Below are 17525 nucleotides of genomic sequence, written 5' to 3' on the forward strand. Positions count from 1 at the left end.
CTCCGGACCACTGGTTCCGCGCGTTCCTGCATGGAGGCGCGCCCCGGAGGGGCTCGAACGGACGCGACCCCCTTGGTCCTGCAGCAGCTTCCCCGGCCCGCGGGAGATGTCAGGTCAGCTCTCCCGTCCCCGAGTCGCTACCCGGTCCTTGGTCAGGAATACGCAGATCCTCCTCGGGTCCCAAGCCCCCGACATCCATTCTGGGGGGACTCTTCCCAGCCACCATTCCCCGATCATTTCTCCTCAGCTGTGGAAAAAGCAGCCCTCCTTTCTCTTCAGAAAGGGACCCGTATTTTCCCTTCAACTTCCCTCAACTTGGGCCCCCGCGGGCCCCCAGTCGGTGGAAAAGCACTACCCTCCATTTTCGCCTCAGGGACGTTCCTCGGCCCGGTTTCTCCTGCCAGGAAGCAGAAGAGGCAGAGGCGCCGCGGCAGGCTCAGCGGCTGCAGCTGGGCCCTCGCCATCTTGCGCGGAGGAGGAGTCGCAGCGGCCGCCATGCGGAGAGCTAAGGGGCGGGGGTGCTGCGGACGAGGGAGGGGGCGGGGGAGCCGAGTTAGCTCGGCCCGGGCGGCGGCTTCGGCGGCGCCTTGAGAGCGGGCAGCGGCGGAGGTAGGGCTGGGCGGCCCGGGGAGCGGGCGAGTGCTGGCAGGCTGGCCCACCGGCCCCTGGAGTGGAGCGGGCGGGGGGCGGGGCGGGGCGGGGGGCGGCCGAAGCGAGGGGCCGGGTGGGGGCGGGCGGAGGTTTCCGAGGAGGAAGGAGCCGCCGCCATTTTGGGAGCTTCGAGTCAACAATAAAGGACCGAGGGTACAGAGCGGGAGTGGCCTCAGTGGTAGGACTCGGGCCCGAGCCGCGAGGAGTGGGGTGAGGTGAGGGAGTGGAGGTCGGCGGTGCAGCGGGGGCTGCGGGGAGTCCCCCCTCCCCCGGCCGGCGTGGGGGGCGCTCTGAGACGGAGGCCTGAGGCCTGGTCGGGCCCGGGGGAGGAAGGCGGGCAGCAGCTGTGGGGCGGGGGCGCCCGGGAGGAGTGGGATAGAGCACTGTTGTGCCCGGCGGGGTCCGGAGGAGGAGCGAGAGAATTCCTCGGAGGAGATTTGTGGGAGACATGGGAAGGTGGGATCGTAGGGGGAGGCAAGGACTTAGGGAGATCGTGGAGGTTATAGGGTACGAGGCGGCCCTATAGGGGGCGGCAGGGATATGCAGTAGCGGAAGGCTGGGTTTCGAAGAGGATCGGCTGCTTGACGGAGTAAGGCCTTGCAGGTCGATAACAAGGGGATGATTATGGAGCCCCAGAGTCATGGAGGAAAGGAGGGGCCGCCGTCTGACTTAAGGGTTTCTCTTTGGGGCCTTTTGGGGGAGCCCCTATTGTTTCCTACCCGCGGAGCTGGTTCCCTGCTCTTGTTGCGCAGATACGATTGCAGGGCCCCAACCCTTTTGTGTTTATGGGCCCAGGGACCTGACTCTAAGTGTGTGGGGTTTGGGGGGGGTGGTGTTGAAGGGGAGGGAAACAAGTAATTATTTGCCTACGGTTATGGGGCTCAAATCACCGGCTTCTTTCCCTTATCGCTCACTCCCCTTTCTCTTCCACAGTCCCCTCGCCCCTTCAAAATAGAACGGTCACTCCAACTTGCAGACCAAGCTTAGAGAAACTGCGCTGCATTCTCACACAAAAGGTCTTTTTGGAGATGACGATACTGTTTTGGGTGTGAAACTGTCAGTTGCTAACTACAATCTGGGAAGTGCTGTAATTAACTCCGCTAGGGGTTCCTCCCAACTCGTCTCTGTTTCGTTCGTATTTTTGAAAATGTAGAAATATAACTTGCAAATCTAAATTGGGAAGGGGTAGGAGGAATATTTCTTTTCCTGAGACGTAGAGCTGCAGTGCTGGTTTTAGCTTAATTAAGAGGGGAGCAGTTATCACATAGTCACATTTTGGATGCAGGGAGGTATGAGGTCTTACGTGCATGATGGACAGTAATGATATAATTTAATTTTTAGAAGTTGCCACCTTCATCCTCTTCGTGCTTGCAAATAAGTAATAAGTCTTCTGGTATGAAGTAGGTGATACGCTGATCATAATATAAACCTGTCAATACAGGAAACCAGTTAACTACCTTGCACTGAAATTGGGTGGCTCTTAACCACCCTTTGCCTAAGAGGTCACTCAGCTTCTAGGAGACTTGGAAATATACAGCTTTGTGTACGTGATAATCAGGATTTGCTTGTGAGCAGCTTTATTTTCAATTTTAAAAAAGACATCAAAGAGTTTCTTAATTTTATTGTTTGAGAAACCTTGGTGTATGGCAGAAAAGCTAATTAATAAGCTAGTGCATATTTGGTAAGAAATGTAAAGGAGTTAAAGAACAAAGCAGACAGAGTAGCTCTTTATTTACTTGCCTTTTTCCCCCCGGCTTTTAAATTACGTTTTCATTTACTTCCTTTAAAAATAATTTTATTTGGGGAATAATTTTAAAATTTTTTAAATTAACTTAATTAGTACTCTGGGTTTCCTGGAAAGTTTGATTAAAGTTACTAGTATCTTTAGCCTTTCACAGATTTTTTTTTTTAACACAGGTAATTTCCTTTTTGTGTTTTTGTAATTTAAAAAAATGCTACTTCAAGTTGGGATGTACTTTTTGAAAAGTGTTATATTTAAAAACGTAGCCTTTTTTTAGTGTTCAGATTTAATTAAGGTAGCTAAAGGTTTTCTTGGCTGTTTTTCAAGCAAAAGATTTTGACATGTGGACATTTATATCCCTTGACTGCTTAGGTTACTGTTTTAAAGGGCAAAAACATAAGGGAAAAAAGAAAATGTATTTTTCTTTATAAAGTTTAACTTCTGTCGTTGAAATTCATAAGGGCATAAATGTGTTCTTCTGAAAGCATAAGGTGAAGTCAAAAGCTCGACTCTTCAAGGATTCTCAGTTTTCAGAAATAGAAAAAAAATTAATGAATTGTCTTGCCTTGTTCATTTGTAGATTTACATTAAGTTGTGCAATACTTCATTGAGTTGTAATGCAATTGAGTGTAATGACTCATTGAATTTAAGAGGTGGCAGGGACTTCAGAGAATTCATCAGGGAGGAAACAAGGGAAGAGATTGTCATTTGACAACTAATGCTAACTTAATCACAGTATCTTTCTACTTGGTATTCTCTGGGTTGCTTTGAACTGACAGTTTAAAATGTTTGAGATCAGTCTTGGTGCAGGTTTGGTTTTTGAGGCAATTCATCTTTTTGTGTCTTTCCTAGCTTGGCTAGTGATTTGGTCTCAGTGCAGCTATACTCCTAATTCTTTAATTTAAAAGAAGAGAGTGCTTCTAAAGGAGTTCTTTAAAAGGGAAACAAAAAAGTTTTTTTCTAATTTTACTCTGTTTGCTAATTTAACTTTTTTCTTTGTTTCAGACTGAAGTGAGCGAATTCAGATATATAACTCAACCTTGTTAGAGGGCTTTATTAAAAAATAAAGAGTTGATTCCGTGCATGAGAGCAAGTTACTGCTGCTTACCGTTCAGAGACTTACAGGTGCTTGCCTGCATTGCAATAAAGGACTCATATATTGAGCAAGACTTATATTTATCTCTTCGTTTTGGAGAGCCTAATAAACTGTTATTACAGTTTCTCTACTGACTTTCAAAAGTTTTGAAGTTTGAAAGAGACATCTTTACAATTAATACAGCATGAGCACGGCCAGAACAGAGAACCCTGTTATAATGGGTCTATCCAGTCAAAATGGTCAGCTGAGGGGCCCTGTGAAGCCCAGTGGTGGCCCCGGAGGAGGGGGCACACAGACACAGCAACAGATGAACCAGCTGAAAAACACCAACACAATCAATAATGGCACTCAGCAGCAAGCACAGAGTATGACCACCACTATTAAGTAAGTGTTAGAATAAATAATAAACACACTTGGGGGACCAAGGAGATTTATTTTGTTAGTTGTTGACTGCTTTGTGTATACCTTAGTTTAACCATTTTGATTGCAAATAGAGGACAGATGACTTTGTTTTATGGCCAGCAGGTATTTGCAATAGAAGAATGTATTTCTTTCATAACTAATTCAGGTTTATTAAGTAACAGACAGGCACAGATTAATATATATTAATTTTGTATAGACTATTTTTTGAAACATTTCTGGCTTTCATAATGAGCTCAGATTCATCTTGTTTTTGCCAGTATGGCTTTTTCCCTAGTGTTAGAACTTCACCTTATCCTAGTTTGAATGGCAGTTATAGCCAATTTCACGTTTTAAATTTAAAGACTTGCCCAGCCTTCTGAACTTCAAACATACTCATAGAAAATTTATCCATAACTTTTTTTTAGTTTGTGACACTTTGCTTTTCTGCCTTATTTATTTACTTTTCAAATACACTTTCTCCTCCTTTTACACACACACACAAAATAACAAGCAGTTTATGTCATAGGGAACTCAGGATTTTGAACTCTTTGTAAACACATCTCTGAATAGTCCCATACCCCTTTGACAACTTTTAAAAACGTAAGAGCCTCATCTTACTACGGAATACTTTTTCTTTTAAATTTGAAAGTGTGTAGGCTATCATCTTTAAGTGTACACTTTAAAGTATTTGAGTGGTAACTATGACTCCAAAGAATCAGTTAATAGAAAATTAACATTCAAGAATCTTGACCCATTTGAGATTTGTCTTTGTTAAAAATCTAGCCATGTAAGTTGATTTAACCTCTAGAAATCTTCATAAGATGATAAAACTCTTTCAAGGAACCAAAGCTTGTGTTTTTATTACAACCTAGATCTTTTCCATGCTTAAAAAGTACTTACTAAAGAAAAATAGCCCTAACTTCCAACAGAATTGGTTTGGTCACTGGGAGAATTGGCATTAATGCATAATCTATTCTTTTTGAGGTGAATATTTTAATTAGTATAGAAATCAAGAATATTTTCTAAATTGCAGTTTGTCTTGAAAAAATATGAATAGGCTAGTAATATTTAGGCTATTTTTAATCCTTAATGATAGAAACATAAAGCTACATTGTTTGGGCTTCCCTGATGGCACAGTGGTTGAGAGTCCGCCTGCTGATGCAGGGGACACGGGTTCATGCCCCGGTCCGGGAAGATCCCACATGCCACGGAGCGGCTAGGCCCATGAGCCATGGCCGCTGAGCCTGCGTGTCCAGAGCTTGTGCTCCGCAACGGGAGAGGCCACAACAGTGAGAGGCGTGCGTACTGCAAAAAAAAAAAAAAAAAAAAGCTACATTGTTTCATTTTGTATTTTCTACTTGAACTCAGATTTGAGAACAACAGTGGATTTTACCTTTTTTTTTTTTTTTGCTTTTCCTAGGATTAATGGTTTCTTTTCAATTCTGTGAATCTTTAAATCTCAGTTTAAATGTCATCTCTTCTATGAAGACTTTTAGATCCCATAGCTCAGAGCTCTTCTAATACCTATCTCTATTATTTTCTCATTAAAAATTTTTTTTAGCCTCCTAAGATTATAAATTTTTTTTGTAGGCAGATTTTGCGTTGTATCTTCCCGCATTTTTATCCACTATTTAGTGAATTTGGCAATGTGGCAAGCTGGCTTACTAGGATGTTCAGCTGACATTTTTGTTTATACCACACTTTGCTCTGGTATAGACTGGCGTGAAAGGCTTTAGTACCATTGGATTGGTAGCAAATAGTTCCCTGTGTTACAGTATCTTGGATTATGTGGGACCTAGCTTTAAGTAAAATAATATGCTTATCTTTCTAAATCAAGACTGTTGAGATGTTTGGGGTGCTCTAATTATATGAGTTGTTACAGTTAAATCAGTGAAAGCTTATTTATTTTAAAGACACAGTTGAAAGCATTGTCTGCTTTATTGACAGTCTTTTTATTGTTAGATGCTTTGGGTATTATATTATTTGAAGTTTTTACCTGACCAGAAAGAAAATTTTTTATTACATTTTCTTTGTTATTTTCTTTCATGGTTTCAGGCATCCCCAGTAAAAAAGATTAAGAGAGATGTTTACTAACAGCTAGTATCGAGTTCTTTTTTGCCAGGCACTGTGCTGAGTGCTTTATAGAAATTATTTTATGTAATTTTTATCCCGTTTTATATATGAGAGAATGGAGGTTTAGAAAAGTAACTGTTCCAAGGTCACAGAACTAATATGTAGGAGAGTCAGGGCTTGAACTCAAGTCTGAAACTTTATAGATTCCTTGGCTTTAACTAGTCACCAAGAGTTACAAACTCAGATGCCTATGGGGGACTGCCAGATTAGAGGGTACTTGCCCTATTAAAAGGCATCAACCACTTGATTTTAAACTCCATTTACTAAGATCTATCAAACTGTTGCCATGCAGAAATTTGGAACCAGTGTTGCTAAAGCTTCCAGGTTTTTTCAAGAAAATCCAGAATCTGGACTTTTACACAAAATCTCCTAATTTTTTAATGTTGGCCACTAATTTAAAACACACACTATATAGGTCAAACAAAACATATGGGTTACTGGTTTTGAAGATGGTTGGACTGTATACAACACTGCTTCTCTTAAGAGGATGGATACCTTACTCCCTTCTATTCTTGATTTTTAAAAATTCTCCCTAGATTGTTGTGCTTTGTAAGAAAACAGTTTTTCTAAAATTGTTTATCTCTTTTGTTACCTGTATTCTTAAGTCAACGGCAATATGTTAAACTTAGTGTGCTTTTTAGAATTATAATCGAGATGAATTACCTTTGTATTTTAGAATACTAATGCTGTGAATTCTGATACTTCAATTTTACTGTATTCTCTCTAGACCTGGTGATGACTGGAAAAAGACTTTAAAACTCCCTCCAAAGGATCTAAGAATCAAAACTTCGGTAAGTTGGTTGTAACATTCAAGTGGAAAAATGATGCGGAAACTCTAAAAGTGAAGTAGTTATTTAATGGTAACAGGCACTGTGTTTACTCTTAAGTAAGTTGAAGTGGTTGAAATTGTATAACTCATGTATGATGAGTTGCCCAAAATTTCCACTATTTGGAGGAATTAGTAATGTGTATGTATACACATTATTGTAATATATAATGTAATATTTAATATACAGTGTACAGTACAATGTTACTATATATACAGTATTTAATATATAGTTTATTAAATATTGTGTTTATACATATATATGTCATCTCTTTTGTGGAATGCTTTTATGGTTTTCAAGGCATTTTCTCAAAATTCTCTTGTTTCCAGCAGTACAGTAAGTTTCAGGGTAGGTATTGTCCACATTTTGTGGATGAGAAAACTGAAGTTGAGAGGTTAGTTCTCTTAGCCCAGTGTTCTCAACCAAGGGCAATTTTTGTCCCCTAGGAAGCATTTAGCAATAGCTGGAGACATTTTTGGTTATCACAGCTGAAGGGATGCTACAGAACAGGCCCTTACAGCAAAGAATTTTCTGGCCCAAATGTCAATAGTGTTGGACTTGAGAAACCCTGGTTTAGACTAGGATATTTGTAGGCAGTGCATGGTGGAGCTAGGGTTTGATTTCCTATCTTGTGGTTTGCTACTTCTATAGAAATAACAGTATTCCATCAGTCCTTAGAGAAAAATGACCACAGGGTGGCTGGTCTTTCCCCAAAACATAGTTTTTAAATGGCTTGTGTGTGTTAAAGAGAGTGGTTATTTTTCAGTTGAACTATAGATCAAGACAGAACTAATCTGCATATATTTATATTTTAAATGGGGTAAAGAATTAGTCTCTCAAACACTTTATTAAGCATGCTAATTACCAAAGGAACCCAGTTGTACTTCATTCTTCTGATGTTGTTGGTTTTTGTTTGACCAGGATGTGACCTCCACAAAAGGAAATGAGTTTGAAGATTACTGTTTGAAACGGGAGTTGCTGATGGGAATTTTTGAAATGGGCTGGGAAAAGCCATCTCCTATTCAGGTATGTTTCCCCTTTTTTATCATATGTATAATGTTATGAGTTAAGCGTTACACACTTTTTGATCTGTGGGAATGATACAGTGAAACAACAATTCTCTCCAGTTTGTATACACACACATATATATATATGTGCACACAGGCATACACACTTTCTGAACCTTTAAGTGGTAAGTTACAAAATCATGGCCCTTTATTTCTAAATATTTCAGTGTGTATTTCCTAAGAATAGGGATAGTCTCTTGAATAATAATAGTACAGTTATGGTCAGTCAATTTAACTTTAATGCAATATTTCTATCTCATCTGTCATTTGTAGTCTTATTTTTAATTGGCCCTCAGATTTTGTCTTAAAGCATTTTTTTTCTCTTCTGTACAGGACCCATCCTAGGATCAGGTATTGCATATAATGGTTACATCTCTTTTAGTAGTGAGCATTTCCCTATTCTTTTTTTGTCTTTTATGACATGTTAAAAATATGGCCCCCTTCCTTTTTTTTTTTCCTCCAGTAGAACATTCCTCATTTTGGGTTTGTCTCATGTTTCCATGTGATTAGATTCAAGTTATGCATTCTTAGCCAGAATACTGCAGAAGTCACATTTGGGGGTATAGTGTTCATCTATTCCTCAAGGGTGATTTTAATTTTGATTACCCTTTCGAAGTGGTGTGTTGATTTTTCTACTGTATAATTATTGCTCCCCACCACCACCTTGAAACTAATAAACAGTCTTTGGGGAGCATTTTAAGGCAATACAGATATACTACTCTTCGTAAAAATTTCCCCCTAACTCCTCCTTATGTATGTATATATTATCAGTGTGGACTCATGAATTCCTTTTTTTTTTTTTTTTTTTTTTTTTTAACGCGGGCCTCTCACTGTTGTGGCCTCTCGCGTTGCGGAGCACAGGCTCCGGACGCGCAGGCTCAACGGCCATGGCTCGTTGTGGCCTCTCGCGTTGCGGAGCACAGGCTCCGGACGCGCAGGCTCAACGGCCATGGCTCGTGGGCCCAGGTGCTCCGCGGCATGTGGGATCTTCCCGGACTGGGGCACGAACCCGTGTCCCCTGCATTGGCAGGCGGACTCTCAACCACTGCGCCACCAGGGAAGCCCAACTTTTTTTTTTTAATGGTATTTTTTTAATATATATAAATTTTTTTTATTTTTTTTTATTTTGGCTGCGTTGGGTCTTCGTTGCTGTGCGCGGGCTTTCTCTGGTTGTGGTGAGGGGAGGCTACTCTTCGTTGCGGTGCACGGGCTTCTCACTGCGGTGGCCTCTTGTTGCGAAGCACAGGCTCTAGGCGCACGGGCTTCAGTAGTTGTGGCACATGGGCTCTAGAGCGCAGGCTCAGTAGTTGTGGCGCATGGGCTTAGTTGCTCCTGCGGCATTGGCAGGCAGACTCTTAACCACTGTCCCACCAGAGAAGTCCCTTTAATGGTATTTTTGTGCTCGAATTATCCCATATTTGGCCAGTGTGAGCTCCTTCAGGCCGGTTCCTTTGTGTTTGTAATGTGCCTCTTTCATTTTTTTCCTCTGATAGACTATTTTATAAAGCAGTTTTAAGTTCATAGCAATTGAGCAAAAGAGATTTTTCATAAATCCCTGCCCACACTCATGCATAGCCTCCCTCATTGTCAGCATTCCCCACCAGAGCAATATTTGTTACAACTGATGAACCTGTGTTGACACATTATCACCCAAAGTCCATAGTTTGCGTTAGGGTTCATTCTTGGTATTGTACATTCTATGGGTTTGAACAAATGTATAATGACATGTATCCACCATTATAGTATCATACAGAGTAGTTTCACTGACCTCTGTGCTCCACCTATTCACCCCTCCCTTCCCCCTTCGTTTTTCTTGAGCACTTCCTTTTTGGTGTATCACGATGTCAAGCTTATCTGTAGAGCTACCCTTCCCCAGCCTCAGAATCAGCTATTTCTCCAAGGAACTCTGATTCCAATTAGTGGGGAGTAGTATTAGGGACCAAGATCTAAGCACTAGGAGCACTCTTTCAGTGGAAAGAGCAAGGAAATATATGTATGTATATACATACATGCCTGTAGACCTAAACATGCATTATACATATACAGATTTGATAAATGTGTTTGTTGTCTTCACATAAATTGAAGCTGTTGAATCCAGGCTGTACTCAGGACAAACTCTGTGACATCATTGAGTACTTTTTCATTGAACAAACATGTATCAAGTGACCTAAGAAAGTGTTAGACCCTGAGGGTGTTATGATGAACAAGATAAATAAGGTTCCTGCACTCAGAGTCTGGTGGAAAGGACAGCTTATTGTTCAGGTAATTTCAGTGTAATGTAATGGGCACATATATGTAGTTGAAATTGCACATATATGTAGCCACTAGGGAAGATGGAACAACCTGGAAGAAGTGATTCATGTTCCAGGTGGGGAACACTGGAATGGTGATTGCCTGGGGATGAGAGCGTGCCTTTGTGGATAAACTGAAAGGAGTTTGTTGTGGTTAGAGAAAGTATCAAGATAAAGTTATACCTCATCAGGCAATTTGAGTGCAGATATCAAAAATATTTAGGAATCTACTTTTCTATAATATAGTTCATGTTAATCTATTTTATCTATAGGAGTGAAACATTTTATGGGCACTTTTCTGCTGTATCATTCAACTTCTACTGTATCATTCAACTTTGTATCTCTAGTACTTAGCAAGGTGCATGGCAGGAAATAGGCCCTCAGTTGTATTGCTTTGTTGGAATTATGGTTAATGGATATCTGTAAGCGAACTTCATCTAGAGAAGTGTTTGAGAGCACTGTCTTTGCAGTGAGGCTGCGCAAGTTGAATCCCAACTCTACTCCTTTCTAAGGAGATTATTTAAATGTCTCAAAGCCTCTGCTTTCTGACCTATAAAATTGATATAATGGTGTATACCGTGGGGTTGTTGTAAAGATTAAGTGAGGTAATTCATGTTAGTATCCTTACTGCAGTGGCTAATAGGTGACAAATGCCCAATAAATGTTATGGGGTTTTATTTTATGTAGTAGTTTTATCAGAAAAGGAGATTGGTTCATTTAGCAGAGTTAATTCTTAACGGACCCTTGCTGACTCCTGTTTCACACCTTTGTATTAAATTTTAAAATTCACTTTGTTATTTGCATTCTCAGTTTGGTATAGCATATGGATAATTAACTCTCCAGCCACTTAGCCAGTCTACCATCTAGCTTTTGCTGTAAAGTAGAAATGATCTCCCTCACAGGGTTTTTATTGTGAGGATCGAAGGTCGTGTACAGGCATACCTCGTTTTACTGTGCTTTGTTTTTTTTTGTTTGTTTGTTTGTTTGTTTTTGTGGTACGTGGGCCTCTCACTGCCGTGGCCTCTCCCGCGGCGGAGCACAGGCTCCGGACGCACAGGCCTAGCGGCCATGGCTCACAGGCCCAGCCACTCCGCGGCATGTGGGATCTTCCCGGACCGGGGCATGAACCCGCGTCCCCTGCATCGGCAGGCAGACCCTCAACCACTGTGCCACCAGGGAAGCCCTACTGTGCTTTGCTTTACTGTATTTTGCAGATACTGCATTTGGGTTTTTATTGTTTTTTTTTTTTTTAAACAAATCGAAGGTTTGTGGCAACCCTGTGTTGTCAGAGGATGGTTATTATTTTTAAATTAAGGTGTGTATATTTTTTTACACAATACTACACACTTAATAGACTATAGTATAGTGTAAACATAACTTTTACATGCACTGGGAAACAAAAAAAATTTGTGTGACTCACTTGATTGCACTGATCTAGAACCGAATCCGCAATGCTCCAAGGTGTATTTTGAAATAGCAAGCAGAGTGTGAATATAAAGTATTATTCTATATACCTGAGACTATGATTCACATTGCTTTTTCCTGCACTATTGTTTTGCCTGAGAATCCACGGAAAACACAAGATAACATGCTTCTTAGAATCATTCAGTGTAACAAACCATAAATACTAGGACTTTAGAACCAAAAGAAATCTAGAAGTCCTCTAGTAAAATCCAACCTCGTGACTGGCCTTCTCTTCTTGTCTAGCTTCTCTCCTCACTTTTTTTTTTTTTGTTATTTTTTTTTCTTTTCCTAAAACGTGTCTATTGTTTTTATAGTACTTAGTTTTACAGTTTTATCCAGGCATTTTTTTTTTCTCTCCAGATATAAAATCCTCTTGATCAGACGGGCGTCATATGCATTTGAATCTTTTTTAAGAGATCTGGGGCTTCCCTGGTGGCGCAGTGGTTGAGAATCCGCCTGCCGATGCAGGGGACACGGGTTCGTGCCCCGGTCTGGGAAGATCCCACATGCCGTGGAGCGGCTGGGCCTGTGAGCCATGGCCGCTGAGCCTGCGCGTCTGGAGCCTGTGCTCCGCAACGGGAGAGGCCCCAACAGTGAGAGGCCCGCGTACCGCCAAAAAAAAAAAAAAGAGAGATCTGACTTAGTTGCACTTTGGCTATAAGATTATTGGAAAATGAGGCACTTAAAATCTTTTGAGACGATATAATTTTACACTGACAGGCTGGAACCACATATACTACAGATTGCTTCCACACATCTTTCTTTGGTACAGCCATCTGTGATTCTAGTTCTAGGTCTGAATGCTGTGCCCAGCAGCATAACCATGCCATTCTGAAGCCTAGCTTTACAGGAATAGAGACTTCTTTGGAGGACCTAAGAGTCTGTCTTATTCTGCTTAACATTGAGAAACGTTATATTAACTTGGGGGTGATTGGTGACAGCGCTTGCTGCTTCCAGACCTTAGGCACAACTTTTGAAGACTTTTTAGGTAAGAAGGTGATGGAATGGCAAGTAGTTCATTATTGAGGAAAGCATGGAAGTTCCTTCTTTTGGCAACCAAATTTCATATCAAGTCAGGAATCTCAAATTATTTTGAGAAATTATTTTGTTAACCAAGTCTAATTGGTCGTTTATTAAATTTATAGTTAAGAATTAGAGCATTCTTAATTCTTTTGTAATTCATTCCTCCTGCTAACATGGATTTATTGCCAAAAGAATTATTTTCCTAAATTCTCAAAGTTTTTAAATGCATGTCTTCATTGGTTACTATGGTAAAATTGGGGTGTGTTCCTTAAGCTGGAGATGTTCTTTTTGAAATTACCATCTTCCATCTCCTTTTTTTCTGGGTAGCCATAGATGTCTTAACCATTGCTTACCTCCTCCACAGTACCCATATTTTTTTCCCCTGAAATTAAGGTTCTTAAATTCAACTGGTCCTAGGAAGTAAAAAGAAGCAGCTACTCCAAAAGCAGCTAGCTGGGCAATTTGGAGCCCTTTTAGGTACTATACTTTTGTAAAATGCCTCTCAGTACTAGGAAATTGGAAGGTATCCCATTCTTTGGTTGTAGGCAACAGAAACCAACTTGGGTTAACTTAAGCAAAAGGAAATTTATTGAATATCAGGAATTCACAAGATTAGGTCGAAGTCTGGAGAAAACACACTTGGCATTGGCCAAGAACCAAGGCAGCCCTAAAGGGCTCAGGAAGCTGTAAATTGTTATAGGATGCACTATAGCAATTTCAATTCTTAGAAGGGAGCATTCAGCCAGCCTGACTTCAGTCATTGTCCTCCATTTAGCTGAGGAAGTTGGCTAGACTATCCATTGGGGTGGGGAGGATGTAATTCCTCAAAAGGAAAGTTAGGGTGCTACTAAGAAAGGGGAATGGATAGTAGGGTTATAAAAACACAATAAATACATACTGGCTCAGTCCCTAGACCTTACAGTGGAACATGGACTTCGGAGAGCTAAAGTGGCAGAATCAGACCTTAAGGTCGTGGGGTTGTTTCTGTTTTTTGTGTTGTTTTTTTTGGTTTTTGGTGGGTTTTGGTATTGTTTTTGGTTGCTTTGTTTTGTTTTTGGTGGCCTTAGGGTATAAATCACACAGCACACAATTCACACATTTTAAGTATACAATTCATTGTTTTTTAGTATATTCACAGTTGTGCAGTCACACAATTAAAACAGTTTTAGAACATTTTCATCACCCCAAAAAGAAACTTCTTTAGTAATCACCCTTCATCTTCCCCTAGCTCTAAGCAACCACTAATCTACTTTCTGTCTGTATGGATTGGCTTATTCTGGACAATTTCACGTAAATGGAATCATACAAGCTCTTTTGTGACTGGCTTTCTTGACTTAGCATGTTTTTAGGGCTCATCCATATTGTAGCATGTATCAGTACTCCATTCCTTTTTATTGTTGAATAATATTCCACTGTATAGCTATACCACATTGGTTTATTCATTCTTCAGTTGGTAGGGTTGTTTCCACTGTTAGCTGTTATGAATAATGCTCCTTTGAACACTGGTGTACGAATTTTTGTGTGGAGATATTTTCATTTCCCTTGGGTATATACCTAGGAGTAGAATTGCTGGTTCATATGGTAACTCTTTAACCTTTTGAGGAACTGCCAGACTGTTTTCCAAAATGGCTGTACATTGTACTTAGGTATAGGTATATGAGGTACCGATTTCTCTGTTTGCAAACCGAAGTTCAAATCCTGGTTCTAGCATTTCTTGCTTTGTGACCTTCGGTAAATGTCTGAGGATCCATTTGTCAGTTGTAAAACAAAACGTACCTAACTTGAAAGGATATAATAATGTTAAGTATCTAAGCATAGTGTCCATCACAGTAAGTTTTTAAAAATTATTTAGCTTCCTTCCTCCTTTCTCTTCTCCCTGGCAGCTCCCCATGACTTCCTCTTGGGTTTCAAAGCTGTCTGAGTCGTACTTGAATTCTCTTGCTGAATTCATATTACTTAATTTCCTAGCAAACAGTGGTAAGAGATGGTGTGGATATACTGGATTTCCTGACTGCTAATCATAATGATCACCATATGAGATGAAATACAGTGCATCTTAACTTACAGACTAGCTTACTTTGTTAAAGTCCTATCCTTAAACAGTTTCTGTAGAGCATAAGTCCTGTCAGAGTAGAGGAATAGAAGTCAATGAATGGCCTTTAAGTCAAAAGATAAACCCCAAATAGGAATTAGAATACCCCCAATCTAATTCTGCCCTGTCTTACTTCATTCAAAAGTCTTCTTTTTTTTAATTATTAATTTTTATTGGAGTATGGTTGCTTTACAATGTTTTGTTAGCCTCCACTGCACAAGAAAATGAATCAGCCATACACATACAGGTATCCCCTCCCTTTTGGACTTCCCTCCCATTTAGGTTACCACAGTGCATTAGGTAGAGTTCCCTGTGCTATACAGTACGTTCCCATCAGTTGTCTATTTTGTACATAATTTCAATAATGTATATGTGTCAATCCCAGTCCCTCCCTCCCCACCCCTTTCCCCCTTGGTATCCATACATTTGTTCTCTACATCCAAATCTCTTTCTGCTTTGCAAATAAGATCATGTATACCATTTTTCTAGATTCCATATATACACGTTATTATACGACATTTGCTTTTCTCTTTCTCACTTCACTCTGTATGACTGTCAGTTCATCCGTGTGTCTACAAATGACCAATTTCGTTTCGTTCCTTCTTATGGCTGAGTAACATTCCATTGTATGTATGTACCACATCTTCTTTATCCATTCCTCTGTTGATGGACATTTAGATTGCTTCCATGTCCTGGCTATTGTAAATAGTGCTGCTGTGAACATTGGGGTGCATTTTTTTTGAATTATGGTTTTCTCTGGGTATATGCCCAGTAGTGAGATTGTTGGGTCATATTGTAGTTCTATTTTTAGTTTTCTAAGGAACCTCCATACTGTTCTCCATAGTGGCTGTATAAATTTATATTCTCACCAACAGTGTATGAGGGTTCCCTTTTCTCCACACCTTCTCCAGCATTTATTGTTTGTAGATTTTTGGATGATGGCCATTGTGACCAGTGTGAGGTGATACCTCATTGTAGTTTTGATTTGCATTTCTCTAATAGTGATGTTGAGCATCCTTTCATGTGTTTGTCGGCCATGTGTATGTCTTCTTTGGAGAAATGTCTATTTAGGTCTTCTGCCCATTTTTGGATTGGGTTGTTTGTTTTTTTGATATTGAGCTGTGTGAGCTGCTTGTATATTTTGGAGATTAATCTTTGTCAGTTGCTTCCTTTGCAAATATTTTCTCCCATTCTGAGGGTTGTCTTTTCGTCTTGTTTATGGTTTCCAGAAGTCTTACCCTTTTAAAGAACCTGATTCAGGAAGTCACTCGGAGACTACCTAGCCTTTTTTTCTGCTGTAGAACTAAGTATGCAGGTAGCCTGTTTAAAAACCATAGAAGAGAATGAACCCATGGGGATAATGGGCCTTCAGGACAATAAAAGATTAATAGAGTTGACTCAAAGTAGGAGGGAAGAGATTAAGACCAAAGGGTCAAAACCAGGGTTTTCTTCTTTGACCTGCTTTACCATACATAATAAGCAGACTGTTTAATGCTGGCTGTAGGAACAAGATAGTAGAGTGTTGTCACTGGATCATTTTTGCAGTTGTTCTGGCAGCTATGTTAGTTATTCTGACCATATGGAACCCATCTGACCCTTGTGATTGGGGTTCTAGAATAAGAGTCATGGTGGGAAATGAAAGTTCTGGTGCTTATGATTTAGATATTTCTCCAGTAACAGTTATTTGTTTTGTTTTGTTTTGTGTTTTTGGCTGTGTTGGGTCTTTGTTGCTGTGCGCAGGCTTTCTCTAGTTGGGGCAAGCGGGGGCTGCTCTTCGCTGCGGTGTGCAGGCTTCTCATTGCAGTGGCTTCTCCTGTTGCGGAGCCTGGGCTCTAGGCGTGTGGGCTTCAGTAGTTGTGGCACGAGGGCTCAGTAGTTGGGGCACGAGGGCTCAGTAGTTGGGGCTGACAGACTCTAGAGCGCAGGCTCAGTAGTGTGGCACACAGGGGTAGTTGCTCCGAGGCATGTGGGATCTTCCCGGCCCAGGGCTCGAACCCGTGTCCCCTGCATTGGCAGGCGGATTCCTAGCCACAGTGCCACCAGGGAAGTCCTTCAGTAACAGTTTTAAAGTGCTAGAGATGACTTGTTTTGGTCATTAGCTCAAGCATAGAAAGAACTAATTATTTTAGTGATTGTGAATCTCTTTTCCTAATTTATTTTCCTAATTTTCTAGTTTTAGAAATTAAAATGTTTAGTTTTAGAAGTCGAAATGTTCTGCTTCCTCTCTGTTTATACCTGTTGTACTTTTTAAATTTCTCTCCATATATGTGTATTTAATATTTAGTAATTGTTAGGAATCCTTTGCTGTTGTCTAGGAAATTTGTCCTAATAAGAAATATTATCTTCTGCAAAACACATATGACAAACTAAGCCAAATATGAAAATGAGAAGTCAGCCTTGGCAATGTGACCATGGATCAAGATAACTGGAATAGAGTTGAGACTCCAGTTGAGCACATCTCAGGACAGAAGTTGGCTGTGAGACAGACATTAGACATTATGTAATACGATTTTTTTAAAAATCAAATAGGACCTGAGGTTAAACTTTTCCAGCTGATTCCTGTTTTGTGTAGGGATAAATTGTCCAACCTACAATTTTTCATTGTGGTCAAATTGGTTTACTAGTCTCAGAATATCTTATTACAGTCTTTCCTTTGAATATTGTTTGTGCTGTCTTTTCCTCCAGTTTTTAATTGTGAAATGTCCTTTGCTTTTTTTCCTCTATATATTCATGATGTT

At 40.5% G+C, this 17525-nt stretch overlaps 1 protein-coding gene across 6 annotated transcripts in view; it reads left to right on the forward strand.

Annotated features, from left to right (window-relative positions):
* The first annotated feature begins 17 nt into the window (after window positions 1–17).
* DDX6 (DEAD-box helicase 6) overlaps window positions 18–17525 on the forward strand; it is a 36081-nt gene continuing 18573 nt past the window's right edge. For 2 of the 6 annotated variants that reach the window (XM_024131202.2, XM_024131207.1), the window contains exons 1-4: window positions 530–609; window positions 3398–3872; window positions 6751–6814; window positions 7772–7876. In XM_024131202.2, coding sequence (XP_023986970.1) covers window positions 3673–3872; window positions 6751–6814; window positions 7772–7876 — 369 coding nt within the window. In that variant the 5' untranslated portion in view covers window positions 530–609; window positions 3398–3672. Of the gene's footprint in view, window positions 114–529; window positions 610–759; window positions 830–849; window positions 867–1584; window positions 1668–3397; window positions 3873–6750; window positions 6815–7771; window positions 7877–17525 lie in introns of those variants that run through there. The other 4 variants (XM_024131201.3, XM_024131203.3, XM_024131204.3 and 1 more) reach the window with 4 other exon arrangements.

This window comes from Physeter macrocephalus, chromosome 16, assembly GCF_002837175.3.
Source record: "Physeter macrocephalus isolate SW-GA chromosome 16, ASM283717v5, whole genome shotgun sequence".
In the NCBI taxonomy this organism is placed as follows: domain Eukaryota; kingdom Metazoa; phylum Chordata; class Mammalia; order Artiodactyla; family Physeteridae; genus Physeter; species Physeter macrocephalus.